This window comes from Natrix helvetica (genome assembly GCF_964273705.1).
Source record: "Natrix helvetica genome assembly, chromosome: 6".
Classification (NCBI taxonomy): Eukaryota; Metazoa; Chordata; class Lepidosauria; order Squamata; family Natricidae; genus Natrix; species Natrix helvetica.
In genome coordinates this window covers 48,592,023-48,611,489 of record NC_138553.1, presented here as the reverse complement: position 1 = coordinate 48,611,489, position 19,467 = coordinate 48,592,023, and the positions used below count along the sequence as shown (strand labels likewise).

The window sequence follows — 19,467 nt, the reverse complement described above, 5'->3', positions numbered from 1 at the left end:
TAGCACACTAAACATTACAAAATGCAAGGCAAAACTTCAATCAATAGAGGAACATTAAACATTAAAATTTAAGTGAGGAAAATGCTTTGAATCTAGGATAGGCACGCTTATTGTTACTCTTGGATGTTCTTTAAAGAAACTGCTTTTTCTTGGGTTTCTAAATGCTGCCAGCAGTATAACAAGAGGGTCTGTGTTGGATCCAAAGTGTCTTTCTCACTTTGGATCTAAATAGTGAACACCTTTAGTAATCCATATCTCCAAAACAGAATGGAATCCTCAAAGCATTGGCACTTAGACTAACAATGGTTTGTTCTAAATAGGTGTTTTGACAATGGAATGCCAGAAATACTTGTTGCAAGCTAAAATGTCATTGAATTCACATACTTTCTAAGCTAAAAACTGGCAATTGTAATGTTTGAACTGTTAGTTAGATATTTCTGTTTTTATTTGACACAGGTATTGGAATAATTTGGGGAGTCATAAAATATATGAAGTATAGATGGTACAAAGAAGAGGAGGAGACCAGGCAGATGTATGACATGATTGTAAAAATTATAGGTAAGTTTTAACTAAGTTCTTAAATAATAGTGTGCTTCACTATTTGTACCATGTCATATAAATAATTCTGAGACTTTTCAGAGGTTGGACTGTGATATTTTGTTCCTCCCTATTCATACAGAAGATAATATACATTTTGGTAACCTTTGATTGTCAGGAGTGTAGTTAATGCCCAATCACAGAAAATGTTGCAATTTGTGTTAACCTTAAATACTTTTCATTAGATAACTTGTGATTCCAATTTGATGTCGCAATTAGTTAACACAATATTTTTCAGATATTCTAAGATCTCACAATGAAGCATGTCAGGAAAACAAAGAATTACAACCATATATGCCTATTCCCCATGTTCGAGATTCTTTGATTGCACCAAAAGACAGGTATGTTCAAAGAATTTAAAATATTTACCAGTTTATTCAGGCTACCCCAAAGGTGAATGTTGGGGAAAGATTCTTAATACATGTTAATACAGTATTTTACCAAAATAACTTCTTTTATTGCATATTTCAGAAAAAAAATGGAAAAAGTATGGAAAAGATCTGTTGATTTCCTTGCTGCTAATGAATCTAGAGTTCGTACAGAAACACGAAGAGTAGGTGGTGCTGATTTTCTGGTGTGGAAATGGATACAGCCATCTGCATCGTGTGATAAAATGCTAATCATGCCATCTAAAGTGTGGCAAGGTCAAGGTAGGCAATACTGTACATTTATACTTCATAAAATATTTTCTCTTTACTATAACTTTCAGTTAATGCTAACTCTAGATTAATTAATTACAATGATATTGATATAAAATGATTTTTGTTGTCTTTGTTAGGTAAGTTGCCTGGCTTAGCGGGTTACTTCAGTAGATGTCTATGTCTAATTCCCATTCTAGCTGTTATTCCTCTATCCAACAATATATTATAGAGCCAATGCTAAGAGGAGAATCTTTCTAAGAATAAGCTGATTAGATTGATCATTGGTACTTACCTGAACGTCGATTCTAATGATGAGAGCGGGAGGTGCTACCATCGGGCTATCGTCAATCCTGATTGGTCCATAGACTGAGAGATATTGCAGCCACGCCTCTGCTCCTTCTGCCCAGTTCCTCAAGATTGTAGAGAGTAAATCTGCGGGATAAAAATCACAACAAGGATACCTCCTCCCCCGCTGCTACACTAATTAGGGTGGGAGGTAGCACTTTCCGTCTCATCATTAGAATCGACATTCAGGTAAGTACCAACGATGGTTCTCAATGATGGAGAGCGGGAGGTGCTACCATCGGGACGTACCCAAACTGCCGTCCCTAGGGAAGGAATAGATTATGGATCTGTAGCGGCTTCGGGAGCCACTACCTGCTGCAACGCTCTACGTCCGGAGGATGCTTCAGCAGACGCATAAGCGTCCGGTTGATAAGTGTCTAATAAAAGAAGTAGGGGATGCTCAGGAAGCAGCCTTACAGATGTCCTCAAACAGCGCTCTAGTCGCCCATGCCGCCGTGGTGGCCGCATTGCAAGTAGAATGCACTGTAATACCCTATGGCAGAATCTTGCCCTTAGCTTCGTAAGCCAAGGAAATAGCCTTCCTCAACCACCTACCTATTGTGTTAGAAGTTACCCTACCTCCTTGTGTGGATGGCTGGAAAGACACCAGGAGTGCCTCTGACTTGTGGAACGAAGCCGTGCGCTTGAGGTAAATCCTCAATGCCCTCCGGAAATCCAGCCTGTGCCAAAGATGTTCCCTGGCGTGAGCAAGAGCTGGGCAAAAATTGAGCAACACAATTTCATGCGCCCTGTGGAAAGGAGTATTAATTTTGGGCAAGAAAGCAGGATCTAACCTTAAGGTTACCCTATCCTGATGGAAAATGCATAAATCGTTGCGAGAAGAAAGAGCCACAAGCTCTGAAATACGTCTAGCCGATGTGATGGCAATCAAAAATGTTACCTTCAATGTCAAGAACTGAAGGGCAACTGAGCGAATCGGTTCAAATGGAAGATCCGTCATTGCTTGAAGAACTAAAGGTAGATTCCATGTAGGGAACCTATGTATAACAGGGAGCGCACGATTGGCCACCCCCTTCAAAAATCTCCTCACTAAGGAAAGGTGAGATAAAGGGACCTGACCTTCCCCTGGTAGAATAGTGGATAGTGCAGCCGTCTGGCGTCGCAAGGTGTTGTGTGCAAGGCCCCTGTCTAGACAGTCCGTAAAAAATCTAGCACTTGAGGCACCGAGGCGTCCTCTGCAGAAATGGACGCCGCTGCACACCACTTGACAAACGCTACCCACGTGACATTGTAAATTCTAGTGGTAGATGGTCGCCTGGAAGCCTCCAGCGTGGAAATGACCCTATCAGAAACCTTGGCCCTGCCTAGAATGTTCCGTTCAAGTGCCAGGCGGTTATTTTGAGCCTGGGGCTCCGGGTGTAACAACACCCCCTGGCACAGACAAATCTCGCTGGGAATCCTCCAAGGAGGGGACACTGACAGTTGGATCAGGTCTGCATACCACGGTCTCCTGGGCCAATCTGGTGCTAACAAGATTATCTCTGCCCCTTCTGATACCACCCGCCTGATGGTCCCCAGAAGGAGGGGAAGGGATGGGAAAGTGTATAGAAGGCCCCTCAGCCATTGGCATCTCAGAGCATCTGTGTCCTCGCCTCCGATATCTGGTCACAAATCTCGGCAGTTGCGTATTCGCCAGGGTCGCAAACAGATCAAGTACTGGTGTCCCGAACCTGCGACAGATGCGTTGGAAAATGGGTGGAACTGCCACTCCCCGTGGTCCACTGTAGCTCGGCTGAGCCAATTCACCTGGTGATTGGCAGTCCCAGAAATATGGTCCGCTGTAAATGATAGCACATGTGCCTCCGCCCACAAAATCAGTCTATGTGTCTCTGTCCACAGAGCCTTGGAATGAGTTCCGCCCTGCTTGTTCACATGAACCTTCGTGGCTATGTTGTCGGTAAGAAGTAACATGTGCTTGTGCTGCAAGTCTCTCTGGAAGTGACATATGGCTAACTGTGCTGCCTTGAGCTCTAGGTAGTTTATGTTGTGACGCAGATCTGTGGCTGACCATTGTCCTTGTGTCATCTTTGAGCCCATCAACACTCCCCAGCTGTAAAGACTTGCATCTGTACTAATGGTTACCCTTGTCAGCTCTTGAAACTGTGACCCCTGGTTGAGTGCTGTGGATAGCCACCACTGGAGAGACAGGCGGACCTGCGGAGACATTGGAATAGCCAAAGGTGAATTGCTCATCATCTCTCTCTGATATGGGATTAAGGCCCACTGAAAAGTACTGGCATGAAAACGTGCCCAGGGGACTATTTCTATACAAGATATAGTACCTAAAAGGCGGGAAAGATCTAAAACGGGCACCACCCGCCTATCACTTATGTTCTGTACTTACACCTATGTTCCTGTGACAAAAAGATCACCCCCTCCCTGGAGTCAATTACTGCTCCCAGATTTAATAACCTTGTGGAAGGTATGAGGTGGCTTTTAGCAAAGTTGACCGAAAACCCACTTGCTGGAGGGTGTGTATAGTGAATTGGAGGTCTGTTACAGCCTGTCCATAAGAGTGGGCCTGAACTAGGACATCATCCAGGTAAAATTGTAGTTGAACCAGGATGGGCCGAAGGTAGGCTGCAACTGCAGCCAAGACTTTGGTAAATGATCTAGATGCAGACACCAGACCGAACGATAAGGCCCTATATTGGTAATAGTATCCCTCACGTGTGAACCGGAGATATCTGCGGTGGGCAGGCAAGATGGGGATATGCAAATATGCTTCGGTGAGGTCTATGGATGCCATAAAATCACCCTGTCTAATACCTTGCAATTTGGAATGCAAAGACGCCATTTTAAAACGTCGTTATACGATATACCTATTCAGGTGCTTCAGATCTAAGATTGCTCTCCACCCCCACCGAACCCTTTGGGACTATGAATAGGTTGGAATAAAAACCCTGCCCTTGCTCCTATAAGGGAACTATGGCTCGAATTTCTAGTAGGTGTTCAATTGCGATCCTCACTAGATCACATTTTACCGGATTCTGAGAGGAAGAGAAGGATCTAAAGAAATTCGGAGGGGAGGAGAGAAACTCCAGTCTGAGACCTTGTTGTACAGTGGCAAGGACCACGCGTCCTTCGTTATGCGTTCCCATTGTGACGCAAAATGATAAAGGCGGCCGCCTATAGGGAGTGTGGGATTAGACTCACTTCCCTCTGCAGAATGGACGGCTGCCTCCCCATCAAAGGGCCATCTATACTGGCCCTGGCCTCTGTTCCTGTCCTGGAAGTAATTTCTAGCGTGGAACCTATCCCCCCCCCCCCCTGGCTCCATAATACCTGCTCTGTTGGAATTCGGAGTCATTGGGACAGAAGAAGGGGCGCTTCCGGTAAGGTGCAGGACAGTTCTCCTGTTGTTTGATCGTAGACAGAAGTACTTTCTTTTTGTCCTTGTTCTCGACCAAAATCGGGTCCAAGGACTTGCCAAAGAGCTTTCCACCCATATACGGTGCAGATGTTACGTGGAACTTCCAATTTGTTATCAACCTGCCAGTTCTTCAGCCACAGGAGGCATCTGGATGCTACGGAGACAGATAATGCACGAGAAGCAAATTTAACAGAGTCAAGTGTGGCATCTGCAGAAAATTGGGTAGCCGCAATGATTTTACTGAGGTCCTTCAAAGTGCAGGCATCCTCAGGAGGAGTACGCTCCTGCAACTGTTGAAGCCATAATAACGTAGTTCTATTAAAGAATGAGGCAATGGCTGCTGCCTTAATGGACCAAGCTGAAGCCTGAAACCCTTTTCTTAGAATGAGCTCTGCTTTCTTGTCCTCAGGCTTCAGCTTGTCTACTACGTCTCCTGCCACCACTGCGGCCGAAGATGACAAGGCCACGATGGAGGTGTCAACGGTTGGTACCTGGAGTACCTGGGAAAAGGATTGATCCAGGTTGTAAAACCATCTGTTATTCGCCCCAGGATTAGGAGAGGTACCTGGGTTGGACCACTGACTCTTAACTACCTCAAGGAAAAGAGGAGGAGCTGGAACCTTCTCTTTATCTAAGGCAGTCTTAGAAAACATGGTCTGGATTAAATCTTTCTTAGTAGTTGAAGTGGAGGCTTCAACGTTGCCGCCTAATTTTGTGATCGATTTTGCCTTTCCCAACAGCTGTTTAAATAGGGAAGGTTGAAAAAGACCAGCAAAAGCCAGGTATCTGGATTCCCAGAATCATCGTCCTCTGACATTACCAAACAGTGTGTAGGTTCCTCTCCCGCAACTGAGCCTTCACTGGCCAAGGAAGGAGACCCTCTTCCAATGGAAGGGCTTCAGTCGAGGAGGACAGAGGCTGGGGATTAGCACGGGACTGAGTCCGAGAAGACAACTGGGGCCTGATTGAAACCTGCTTTTGTTTGGACTGATGCTTCATGCCAGCAGTTATGCCATGGGATATCGTTGAAGCAATCAATCTTTGTATATTGGGTGGTAAACTCCGTAACTCCTCATAATCCTCTTCTAGACCCTCCCCAACCAGAAGGTCGGATTGGGGTGCCAATAAGGGGTGTGAAATAAGAAAATCCCGTGAGGAACCTTCCAGTGGGTCCCCCATCATCTCCCTTATAGATGTAGGAGAAACTGAAGGGGATGGGGAAACATCCAACCTATAACTTCCACATACCCCTAACAGGAGAGGGAGCCTGAGAAGACCCTGGACTAGAAACCCTGGAAGGGGACCTGGAATCCCGTTGCTCCCGAACCTGGAGCAGGCGTTCGGCTCTGGCCACAGGTTTCTCCAGGGCCCGCTGTCTTCTTTGTTCATCTCTCAGCGCAGCCCTGGAAGGGCGTTGATTTGCTGTGGGCCTTGTGGTCATGGCCCTATTCGTAGATCTGGGAGACGGTTGTTCAGTCTCCTGGGCCACCGGCCGTGCCTCATCTCTGGCCGCCATTTTAGAAATCTTTGTTTAACAAAGGGGCTAATTAGACACACTCACTGTGCAGACCACTCTATGCAACTCTCCTTCCTCCCTTTAATTACTGTCCCTTGTGCAGCTATAGCTAGAGTTGCCAGGGGTAATGCAGTCAGACGCGAGGCCAATTAAGTTCTGACTGAAGATGTCAGGACACGTGGCTCAACAAAATGGCCGCTGGACCTAAATTAGTCTTAATTTGGGACGCGCACGAAGACTGCAGCTTAGTCCAGAACGCAGCCGCGCGGGCAGTCATGGGGAGTACTAGGTACTCCCACGTAACACCGCTCCTGCGCGAGCTGCACTGGCTACCTGTGGTCTTTCGGGTGCGTTTCAAGGTTTTGACTACCATCTTTAAAGCGCTCCATGGCATAGGGCCTAGTTACCTGCGGGATCGCATCCTCCCACATACATCCCTGCAGCCAATTCACTCTCACAGGGAGGGGCTTCTCCTGGTGCCGTCCACTAGGCAATGCCAACGGGCGACACCAAGGAGTAGGGCCTTCTCTGTGATGGGCCCAACCTTCTGGAATGACCTCCCCCCGACATTAGAACCACCACTGACTTCCGCTCCTTCCGGCAGAAACTGAAGACACACCTGTTCCGACTGGCTGGCCTGGCATAATTCTTAACGTCAGCTCCTGGCATATATATTTCCTACTGGTTTTTTAGGGGACTTAATTTTATAGGACACTGGGGTTTTAAATTTTGTATATTTTAAATTATTTATTTAGCAATTACAATTCTGTCTATTTTATCCTCCTCTTATTTATGTATTTATCCATCTAATAATTTTAATTGTTTTTATGTATGATGTTTTTGATATGGACTGTACACCGCCCCAAGTCCCTTTTGGGAGAGGGGGCGGTCTAGAAGTGCTAATTAAATTAAATTAAAAATTAAATTAAAATGGCCACCCGCTACAAGAAAGGGACCTCTGCAATAAGTTCGCAAGGCGGGAAATCCTGCAGCTACTCCAAGGCAACTAGGAATGCAGCAAATTAATATTGGCCAATTTTGCAGGTTGAGAAGCAAGAACGGCACCTCAAATGGCCCTCGGAACGCTGCGACAAGGTAGAGAGGTGGCTAAATGGCTCGCTGCAAAGGAAGGAGAGAAAAAACAGCTGTCAAAACCTGAATTTAAAAAAGCGGCTTTTCCCTGCTATACGGGGCCCAGCCGCGCGAGCCGGTTAATTACATGGAAACCAGTCTCCACTTACCTCACTCTCCTCTGTATGAAGAGCTGGTTGCCAGATCCAAGCCTGCTGCCGATCCAGTGCCTCAGCGAGGCGGCTGCGATGCCTGCCACCTCCTTCGCTTGCAGCAGCGATACAATAACAACTCTTGAAGGGAACTTTAGAATAATTTTGGGGGAAGCCAATGAGACAAATTATCAATACTAACACTATTGGAAAGATAGTTTCACACAAGCTAATAAAAAACCAGCCTATTTGGACCATAGACTGAGAGGAACTGGGCAGAAGGAGAAGAGGCATGGCTGCAACCCTTTCTCTTAGCCTATGGACCAATCAGGATTGATGATAGCCCCATGGTAGCACCTCCCGCTCTCCATCATTGAGAATGCATAGTTTATTTATTAACTTATCCCCGTTAAAGCCACTATTTTTGCTACTAATGCATTGAATCTTAGGACCAAGCTTAGACTATAGTACTTGTAGTTTTTAATTAAGTAGCTGAAAATGTTTATTATATATTATATATAATATTATATTCTTCTAAATTATCATTTGTTTTTAGAACAAATTATCATCATATATCATATCATATCATATTTGAGAAAGGTAGAACACAAGACTTCTATCCATTTGAAAACATTCTGCATGTCTATTTTCTTTTAGGTTCTTCCACTTCTCATAGTTTTGTTTTAGTTCAAGTCACTTATAATAACATTTTATTATTATTATTTGCTATTATAAAGGATTGTTTGTTTCATATGCCAAGGTAAATGTGAGGAAAGCTGAGGTATAAAGTACTGCAGCCAATTTCCATTGTACCAAGGACTATTTCATTAAATCACAATAATGCTGTCTAATAGTGTTATTGAAAATGTAATAATATAGTTAGTAACATGCATTATAAAACTGTATTGAGGATAGCATGTTTCTAGCAGTATTCTGAAATGTGTGTTATGGTAGTGAATTTCTATATTTATATAGTTTCATTAATTTACTCTGCATTGTGCATTAGTCATTTATAATTTATGTAATCAGCAGAGGTGGGTTGCCAATTTTTTTTCCAGCGGTTCAGGCGTGCTCCCATGCATGTGCCACGCTTCTGCATATGCACAGAAGCATCCGGGCAGGTGGGCGGAGACGCCTGCTGCCGCTACTCCTGGTTTGGCCAATCTGGGCCAAACAGGCAGCAACCCACCTCTGGTAACCAGTAAGGATTAGATTGGTTTTAAAATATTTGATATGGAAAATATGATTTATTACTAACGTATACATATATATATATATTTGGTAGCATTTCATTTAGATAGAAGAAATTCACCACCAAATAGTTTGACACCTTGCTTAAAGATTCGCAATATGTTTGATCCAGTAATGTAAGTATATTCTTTTCTTTACATATAGAAAATGTTCACGTTTATATAAATGGAATATCTATTTAAATATAGAATAAATTGTTTAGGAAAGGAGAGAGAATTGTATTTCATTTTTTTTACTGACCATACATATAATGAAAAAAAGTTAGTGAATCCTTTAGAACTATCAGTAATTCTGCAATTCTGTGACTTACAATGTGAGCTAAGTTTCATCTCAGCCCTAGATGAAGAATTTCTAGTTAAACAAAACTAAAAGAGATTAATATGCGAATACAGAGTTAATATTAGTTGCCTTGTTGAAAAATGTATGCAAAGCTTTAGATTTAACAAACTTTACTTAAACCAAATCTTTCCTGGGTCGGTCTGCACATTGACTTGGAGGAATTTTGGATATGGAGGTTTAGCCCCAGTGCAATATTGTCACATAACCTGGAATGAACTTTTGGTCCATTCCTCTTTAAATATTTTTTCTCAATTCATGGATATGTTGGAGTTCTCTTACATGCAGAGTTCTTACCAGGTTATGTGACAATATTGCACTAGGGCTAAAGGATAGGGCTTTCTTAATTCTCTTTGTGGGTGGGTGTGAATATGCACATGTGTACATGCACAGATGATACTTGACACTGCATTCACCAACATGGCCAGACAATGAGAAATGTTTTCTGTCAGAGTTTTGGCAGCGTGACTATTATTATGAGATAAACCCAGGAGCAAAACACATCACACAACACACAGAGCCTTTAGACAATTAATAGTTATTTATATACATATATATATATACACAGATATACACATCGTAGATAAATCCCTTACCACTCAGCTACGGACACAAGGAGAAAAATGAGATATACCATGAGAGAGAGAAAACACCCTCTAATGGCCATCTAAATATAGACACCTCCTAAAAGGGTAAATGACTTGTGTAGACACCATCAGTCTTAACTAGGCAATACATGTATTGCTGAATCATTCTCATTGCATCAGTTTACAGTTTACAGTTTACAACCTTACATCAGCTGGCAGCTATTAAATCCTCATTACTTGACACTCCTCCCATTTAAAGCTGAACAGCTGATAATCCAAACGCTTTGACAGTCTTTATACTTTCTACAGATACAGGTTTTGTTAACATATCAGCTATATTACAATCACTAGAACAATGCTGTAATCTGATCAGTTTCTCCTTTACAGCGTCTCTCACATTACAGTATTTACTGTCTACATGTTTACTTCTATTTCCGATGCGATCTCCTGTCACCATTGTTATACATGCAGCATTGTCTTCAAACACTGGTACAGCATCTTTTACATTAACATTTACATCTTTCAGTGATTGCACATACCATGTTATCTCAGCCCACCTCAGCAGTAGAGAGTGCTACTGATGGTTGCTTTCTGGATTTCCATCCAATTACGGTGTTAGCAAACAGAACTACAAGCCCTGTGGTCGATTTTCTATCTTACATATTATTTGCCCAGTCACTATCCACATAGCATTTTAAACTGAAATCATCGGCTTTATCCACAATCCTAAATTCATTGTTCCTTTCAGATGTCTTAATATTGTTTTTACTGCCAACTAGTGGTGTTGTCTTGGTGCTGCTGTGTGCCGACTTAATATACTAACAGCATTGGTAATACCAGGCCTTGACCACTGGAATAGATATAATAAACTGCCTATAGCAGACTGATACATTTCTTTATCACATTCTGTGTCGGTTTCTGTTATCATGATGTTCTGAAAGTTAACAGCAGAGGGGTTGATACACTATTGCAGTCTAACATATTTTATGTCTCTAGTAATTGTTTTATTTTCTTTGTTTGTCTCATTATATATCCTCCTTGTTGTGTTTTACTTATCTCTATCCCTAGATATTTTTTTACTTCCTCTAGGCTTTTTAGTCAAAATTCGTTTTCCAACTGTAGCAAAACAATCAGCCTGTGACCACTATTTACAAATCAAACATATGTCATCTACGAATGCTAATAGCAAATACTTTACTCCTTCATACTGTGCCATATATAAACAGAGATCTGCTTTGCTGCTCTTAAATCCTAAGTTCTTAAGAGAGGTATCTAAACATTGATTTCAATTTCTGGCTGATTGTTTCAATCCATATAAGGCATTCAATCTATATACATATCCACCACACTTTCATAACCTGGAGCTTGAGCCATATATATCTCCTTTGCCAGGTCAGCTTTCAAATAAGCAGTAGAAATATCAAAATGATACATAGAATATTTATATGAAGCTGCTAGCACTATTGCTAGCCTTATGGTCTTACTTTCCACAGTAGGTGCAAAAACTTCATCATAATGGATATTCTTTCTTTGTGTGAATTCCTGTGCCACTAATCATGCTTTATATTGTAATTCATTATTGTGTAACAATTTTTTCTTATAAACCCGTTTGCACCCTACTGCTTTCTTCCCTTCTGTTAATCTCATAGGTGTAAATACCCGATGCACATCCATAGATTTCATTTCCTCATCCATAGCATTCTTCCATTTATCTTGTTCTACCTTAGGTAATAACATCATTTCCTGGTAATTCTGAGGTTCATATCTAACACTGTGCTCTGACCACTTGCAGTAAACCGTTCAGGATGTACACCTTATTAAATCTTCTTGGACTTATATGTTCCTGTGTTACTATTTCCGGTCTTTCCTCTTCTATGTCTATGTCATCTATGTTCTCATGTTTTATCATAGTTCTATCCTCTTCTACATCTCTATCTGACTCTGTCTCAACTTCTGACAGATTAGAACTCGGTATTGGCATGAACATCTCATGATTAGCATGTATCTTGTTCCAGTTGTTCTGTTCTGCAAAACTAGCAGATCTTGACACCACTACTTGCTTAGTACCATCTGTAAACCTATATCCCTTCATTCTGGCCATTACCCAATACATTGAAGCTTTCTGGCCTTTGTCTCACCTTTTTTCCTAGTAGCTTTTGGGATATGCACCCAGGCACAACTACCAAATGTTCTTAAATGAACTAAAGATGGTTTCCTTTCATGCCTCAGGAAATATGCCATATCCTATATTCCCTCACTCCATAATCTGTTAACGATATAATTTGCTGTCTTTATGGCTTCTCCCCAGTATGCTTTTCTCATGCCTGCATCTGCAAGCAACACATCTTTCATTGTCTGTAGCACACCATTTCTTCTTTCAGCCACACCGTTTTCAGAAAGTGAATATGATTTGTTTTTCTATGCCATATACCTAGACTGCTTAACCACCTTTGAAACCTCTCAGACGTAAACTCTGTTCCCCTGTCTGTTTGCAACTGGCATACCTTACATTCATGCTGTCGTTCTACAAGTGTTACCCATTTCCTAAATTGTTGCAATACTTCAGTCTTATTTTTCAGTAAATAACAATATCCATATATACTGTAATCGTCTACCGTGTTTCCCCGAAAATAAGACATGTCCTGCTACTAAGCCCAATCGGGCTTTTCAGAGCATGCCCCATAATAAGCCCTCCCCCGAAAATAAGCCCTCCCCAACTAAGCGCACGCGCAACTGGTCCCTGCCATTACCACTGTACTACCTACGGTACAGCTTGCAGGGCAAAAAGAAGGCCTGCCGCAAAAAGAGCTGCAGGCCAAGCAAAGTGCTTAACACCCCATTCCCTCCCGTGCAAAGAGCCTGCTGCAAAAAGAGCAGCAGGCCAGCAATGCAATCATCCCCTCCTGCTTGTTTCCTCTCGTGCAAAAAGGGGAAGGGAAGCAGCCAGGCCCACCATTATCATTGGGCCTTGGTGGGAGGTGTTCTTTTTGCGTGAGAGGGAATGGGATGCGAGGTGCGTTGCTGGCCTGCCACCTCCCACCCCACCCCCAATGTAACAGCTGCCTGGCTTCTTCCCTTCCTCGACGTCCCTTTAGCGAGGGGGAGGGGGAGAAGCGAGACGCATCTCCTAGTGTGGAATGGGACTATTCTCCTCCTGCCCTTTGCCCGCCTATTTCGTTCCTGGGTTTCTCCCCCAGTCATCCACCTCTTATCACTTCGCCTCCGCTGTGAGGCACCTGGCTGTCCGTCCTTCTCTTCCATCCCAGCCCTTCCTCATGGGCCTTTGGGAGAGATACTCTTCACCCCAGCCTTTAGGGCTCAAGAGACTGTTAGCCGCCAGCCAATAGGAGAAAGAGAGAGGCATGGAGGGAGAAAGTGTTTTGTGTCGAATTTACAGTTGTCTCGGGTCCGAGCTAGAAAATCTAATAAATCCTTTGCATTCCCCCCACCCCAAAATGCTGGGGAATGCAAAAGATTTATTAGATTTTCTAGCTCGGACCTGAGACAACTGTAAAAAATGAGACGTGGGGAGGGTTTGGGAGGCCTGCAGAGTGCAAAAACTTTTTTAAAAAAATTTACCTCTTGAATATCATCGTGCGTCTTATACTCCAGTGCGTCTTATAGTCCGAAAAATATGGTATGTTCTTGCATTCCCAGAATGTACAGACCATCCTTTTTAACTTCTTGTGCACATACCTGACCATGTTTCTTAATGATATATAGTCCCCCAGCAAATACTATTTCATAACCCTGCCTGTCTAACATGGATATACTTAACAAATGTGCTCTAAAGCAGGTACATATAACACGTTGTACAATGTAGCATCTATTTCTGGTACATGCACATTACCTTCCCCTTTTACAGCAGCGTTCTGTCCATCAGCCAGACTAACTCATGTTTGCCTTGCTGGTTTCAAACCAAAAAACACATGTGGACCGTTAACAATATGCTGGCTCGCCCCACTGTCGAACAACCACATATTCCTGGTGTGTTCAGTTGTTGATGCTGCTAGGGATAGTGACGCTGGAGAACTGCTCCACATCTGCTGCTTAGATGTGCGCCCTTGTTTCGCTGCTCCTCTGTTCCTCCTCTCAGGACAACGTCTCTGGAGATGCTCAGTAGAACCACATGTGTAGTATCTTTTCATGAAGTTAACTTTTTCAGTTGCTCTGCCAGCATCCTGGACTGTTGCAGATGCTGGTCCTTGATTAATGCTTTCTCCTCCTTTTCTACTCCTCCAACAATCGACCAATTAAATATGCCATGATTAAATCCTATTCTTGCATGGACTCTAGACTAGTCAAAAGAACATCCCTTTAACATAAGTATTCTTATACTACTGCGCATGCATGCGCTGTGCGACCATGAGCAAACCGGCAGTAGCGGTTGCTGGAACCACCCCTGCGGCTGGTGGATTATTAACAATTGTCCACAGCTCCTCCCTTCGCAGGTACATCTCCATCTTCATATTCCAGGAGAGGTAGTTTGTCTCATTCAACTGAGACACCAGGTAACCTCCTCCCATTATGCTGACAGAGGCCATGCTGTCTGCTAATCACAATTTAAACCACCTACTCTGGTGCAAGCTCACACTGGGTTACTCCTCTCTCTAAACTCTCTAGTCACTCTGTCCCTCTCTCTGGACTGGGCTCATAATCTGTCGAGTTTTGGCAGCATGACTATTATTATGAGATAAACCCAGGAGCAAAACACAGCACACAGTGGCTTTAGACAATTAATAGTGGTTTATATATATACAGATATACACATGGTAGATAAATCCCTTACCACTCAGCTATGGACACTATGGAGATAAATGATATACACCACGAGAGAGAGAAAATGCCTTCTAATGGCCACCTATATATAGACACCTCTTAAAAGGGTAAATGACTTGTGTGGACCCCATCAGAGTCTTAAATAGGTGATACATATATTGCTGAATCATCCTCATTGCATCAACTTACAATTTACAACCTTACATCAGCTGGCAGCTATTAAATCCTCATTACCTGACACTTTCCATATAGCTTTCGAGAAAAAGTGTTTGTTTGAACTTAGCACAGTATCTCTTAATGTTTTGAACAGCCTTCCTTTTTATTATTTTGTCCCTACAAATTTCTTCTATCACCCAAGTTCCCAATTAATTTAATTAGCATTATAGTTTTTATTCTAGTTTAAGAATTAAAGATAGAACAATTATTGTTCCTTGTAGTTCATAATTGTTATTCTGATTGGCAGGGAATTTCCTCAGTCGTAGCATTTTCTTGTAACTCTGTGTTAACATTATTTAAATGTTAACTATGTTAAAAATAATAAACATTACAACCCCTACTGGCAATGTAAAAGATGATGAAATATTTTTATTGAAAGGCAGAGAAGAAATGTGAGATTTATTACAAGCAGTATTCTGAAATCTATGGGTCTTATCTTGATAGAGAATATCAATATCTGATGGAAGTTGTGGAACTTTTTGGCATGTACTGTCATAGAAGTGATATTTTAATTGGGTTCTAGTGATAGAACCCAATCATAGAAGTGATAGTTTAATTGTACTTATGTGAAAAGAATACAGTAGCCAGATCTGTAAAGTTCTTGGTAAATTGTGCTTTAAAATAAAAGTTGTTTTTACGTCTTAAATGTAAAAAGATTTTTATCTTGCTTGCTTTTGAGATCAAAAAGTTCTTGTCTGCAGAGGCATTAATAATTTGTGTTACAAGAAACTGGAAGTTGAGACACAAATCACCCTTTCCTTGATATATTTATTAAATGTTGCAGATTTATGTGAATGCCACTGTCTTTTTATCTTTTTAATTGCTATCTATTGATTTCTGTTTTAGTTTGCTATATTATTTTGAATACATTAAAATACAGGCATTAATAAAGTTTTGTGTGTTGTGTTTTTAGGGAAATCGGTGATCATTGGCATTTGGCTATTCAAGAAGCAATCTTGGAAAAGTGCAGTGATAATGAGGGAATAGTTCACATAGCAGTGGACAAAAATTCACGAGAGGTAAAAAGTGATTTAAGGTAGTATATAATTCATATATTCAATTTTTCTGCTGGATAGCAACCAAAATTTTATTTTTTCACCAGGGTTGTGTGTATGTCAAGTGTTTATCTCCAGAATATGCTGGAAAAGCTTTTAAAGCATTGCATGGATCTTGGTTTGATGGTAAGAAGTTTTCCTTACAAATAATTCAACAGCAAGCATCAGTAATTGTTAAATAAAAATATTGCATATGACAAGTGTTTTTATAATGCTTGTAAAAAATAATTTTATTCACATTGCATTTTTAAAATGATATTAATGTTTTAAATTATATTTTTCTCCAGGCAAGTTGGTAACAGTAAAGTATCTACGATTAGATCGGTATCATCATCGTTTTCCACAGGCTATTGCTTGCAGTGCGCCTCTGAAGCCATCAAATACACATATGAACTCAATGTCTCATCTTCGTCTCCGGACAGGCACAGCCAACAACCAGGGAAACTCCTGAGACACTTATTGTATTAGAACTGTTGACTTGCAGCAGGAGGTTTTCCTGTCTGGCCTTGTCTTCCACTTTTACTACTTTTTGTATGTTAACATTTACATTAATCATTTTTCAGTCTCATTTTTTAGAATGTCTGAGTAATGGGTAGTACTGAATTAAAAGAACATTGGCTATGTTTTAGAGTCCAAGCAAATCAATATATTATGTTTTGCATGACAAATGTTGGGTTTATTAAGCATTCTCAGATATGGCTGAATTTTTGCACCAACAAGTTATGATAACAGTCCAAAAGCATGGAGATAAACGGTATTTCCATAGTTTCCTGTGAAATAATCTTGTGGGTATTTTGTAACAAAAGCCACCTACAATTTTTGATGGAAGATGAATAGATGTGTTAATTTCTGTCCAGTAATTAGTTTTTGTTGCTGAAAAACTTTATTTGTGTCAGTCTGGGAATGGGAAGAATGCTGGCTTTAGTAGTTTTAGAGCAGAAAACAACTGAATGCAGATGTGCTGGTTTTGTATATAAACATTGGTGGTGGCAGCACAGCAAGTAACTTGTGAGGATGTCTGCTTCAAAGCAGTGAATAACCTTCCTATTTTATTCATAACCAATGTTTTATTTAACTTGGCTGTATTATTATCCAAGGGCCAAATACCTTGAAGTATTAGATACAAGTTAAATATCTTTTGTAGGTTTTATATTAAAATATATGGTTATGATTTTTGTGTGAATGGTCTAGTATTGTTACTGTGATAATGGATTCAAAATCATGTGAGCAATAAAGAAGTAATTGGCAGGTACTCACTTTGTGAAAAGTTATTTACTACAAAAGAAAATCTCTTACAATATAATAATGGGGAGTATATTTTCCATTAAAATTTGCTACCTAAGTGTGCACAAATTTAAAAAAATGCACATATTGGAAATAAATTCTTGATAGAGGGTAGAAATGCATAGAGATTTTATGTGTTCTATATTAAATGTGTGCATTGTTTACACCTTTAAAATTACAAAAAAAAAAAACCCCCAAAACATTTTGAAACATAACCTGAAAATATAAAATAATTTGATACAGTAATTCCTGTTGAAGCAACATAATGTGTTGATCCAGTTGAATATTATATAGGTGATGGGATGGAAAACCATTTTTTTAAAAAAAATAGTCCATTTTTTATTGTAGATATGACCTTGCAGCATGAACTTGCACAAATAATGCACGTTTTCTTATGGATAAATGAACATGACACACATTTGTGTAATGAAAAATCCTACTGTGCCTTATCCTTGTGCTTTTTTTGTGGGCAACATATTTAATAATGGACTGTTTCTTATATGGAAAAAAATGTGGTCGGTTTTGTCTAGGATGCTAACAAATTTATGTAATATAATCAGCCACACAAAGTTCTACTCTCAAAGAACAAGTACATATTTTTGACAAGAGAGTAGATTTTGACAGATCTGTTAGGATTTTCATGGAACTTACTATATACATATACAAATATGTATAATATACATGTATATGTATTTATATGTATATAATCAGGTTTTGCTGTATTTGTGCATCATAGTGATTTATTGTTCTGACTTTAGTAACCATTTTGTGACCTATTGGAAGTGTGAATGTAAAATTAAATTGTGGCAGTTTAAAACGTTGCCTTTTGATGCATATGCATCTTCTTCTAAACTATGTGTTAACCCTGTACATTTGTTATAGTAAACTGTACCATTATGTAGCCTATTTTACCATTAAAATGTTGATCCGTTTTCCTCCCTGCAAGACAGATGGAAATGTGTATAATACCATGGACACTTCAGAAAGTCAGATGTTTGTAATTTGTCCTGTAAAAACATAAAAGCAAAACAAAACTAATTAAAGATTTATTAGGGCTTTTTACACCGTGTCAGTTCTTTAGGTCTTTTAACATCTGGGGACAATAGTAGTTAAAATAGATTTCTTCAACTCTTGCACTGGTTAGAAGCAAAGGAAAGTTGGACGATTGTTAAACACAAAACAACAACTACATTTTATCATGTGTATTTTAAGTGTGAACAGCTACTTTGTTCATTATATCTTCTAATTAAATGTCTATGGAGATTCTCATCCAGATCATGGTTGTCCCAAAGGTACTTTTTTCAAGAGGCAACTGGTTTTTCTGGTTTTTCTTTGATGACATTTTGCTTCTCATCCAAGAAGCTTCTTCAGCTGAAGAACCTTTGAAAGCACCTTTGGGACTTCTAATTACTACTAGACTCTTCTGAAAAGTAGAATAATGACAGAATCTCAAGTTTATACCTTTAAGATCACATAATTGTTGGAGGCAATATGCAAGTGTGATTGCTCTTACTGTAACCTATTCTTCATTTGCAGAAATTAGTGTAGTTTTTACATGTAAAAATATGTTTGCAAGATGTTTAGAGGATTCTATCCATGCTAATTTTGGAATTTCTTATATGAAATATTCAATAGATTTTTTTCTAGATTTCCTACATCTATATTAATTAATATTAATGATGTGGACAAATAAATTTAAAGGATGTCAATGACTTATTGTATACAAGTCCAGTTGGCTTTACAAAAGTTAATAGACTGAATTGGATGATGGAAGTTAAAATTATGCATTACATATTTACGAGAGGTCACTTTAGAGACATCCATAGTAGCAACCTTTCAAACTGGTTTCAAATCTGATTTTGGTTTTGAAAGATCCTTCATAGTTCTTTTATAATGAGAATGGAATAGGTGGCTCTTGAGGCCTATGCTGTAATCATAACATGGTTGAACCTTCAGGAAATTCACTAGTCTTCAACACTGAATATTGTAGGACTTCTAGGATTAAGTTAGTTAGGGATAGAGAGTCTGTTCTCTTTTTCATCCAATTTCCAAACCAATTCCAATTCTTGAATAATTTCCTGGACGTATTTTCCATTTGTTTCCAGTTGATTACTCATATTTGGTAATCAACCTAACAAGCATTAAATGGTTTGGAACTAGAATATCAGGAGGGCCATTTCTTCCACGTGAATCTTATTGGAGACCTGTAGCCATATAGAGTGGATGGATCCGAGATGTATTGT

At 40.3% G+C, this 19,467-nt stretch overlaps 1 protein-coding gene across 1 annotated transcript in view; it reads left to right on the top strand.

The window, feature by feature from the left end:
• Positions 1 to 18,286, top strand: part of LEMD3 (LEM domain containing 3) — a 39,252-nt gene extending 20,966 nt beyond the window's left edge. The window contains exons 7-13 of the mRNA XM_081956992.1: positions 457 to 558; positions 836 to 938; positions 1,069 to 1,247; positions 9,002 to 9,083; positions 15,799 to 15,904; positions 15,988 to 16,066; positions 16,228 to 18,286. Coding sequence (XP_081813118.1) covers positions 457 to 558; positions 836 to 938; positions 1,069 to 1,247; positions 9,002 to 9,083; positions 15,799 to 15,904; positions 15,988 to 16,066; positions 16,228 to 16,391 — 815 coding nt within the window. The 3' untranslated portion in view covers positions 16,392 to 18,286. The remainder of the gene's footprint in view (positions 1 to 456; positions 559 to 835; positions 939 to 1,068; positions 1,248 to 9,001; positions 9,084 to 15,798; positions 15,905 to 15,987; positions 16,067 to 16,227) is intronic.
• Positions 18,287 to 19,467: the final 1,181 nt, after the last annotated feature.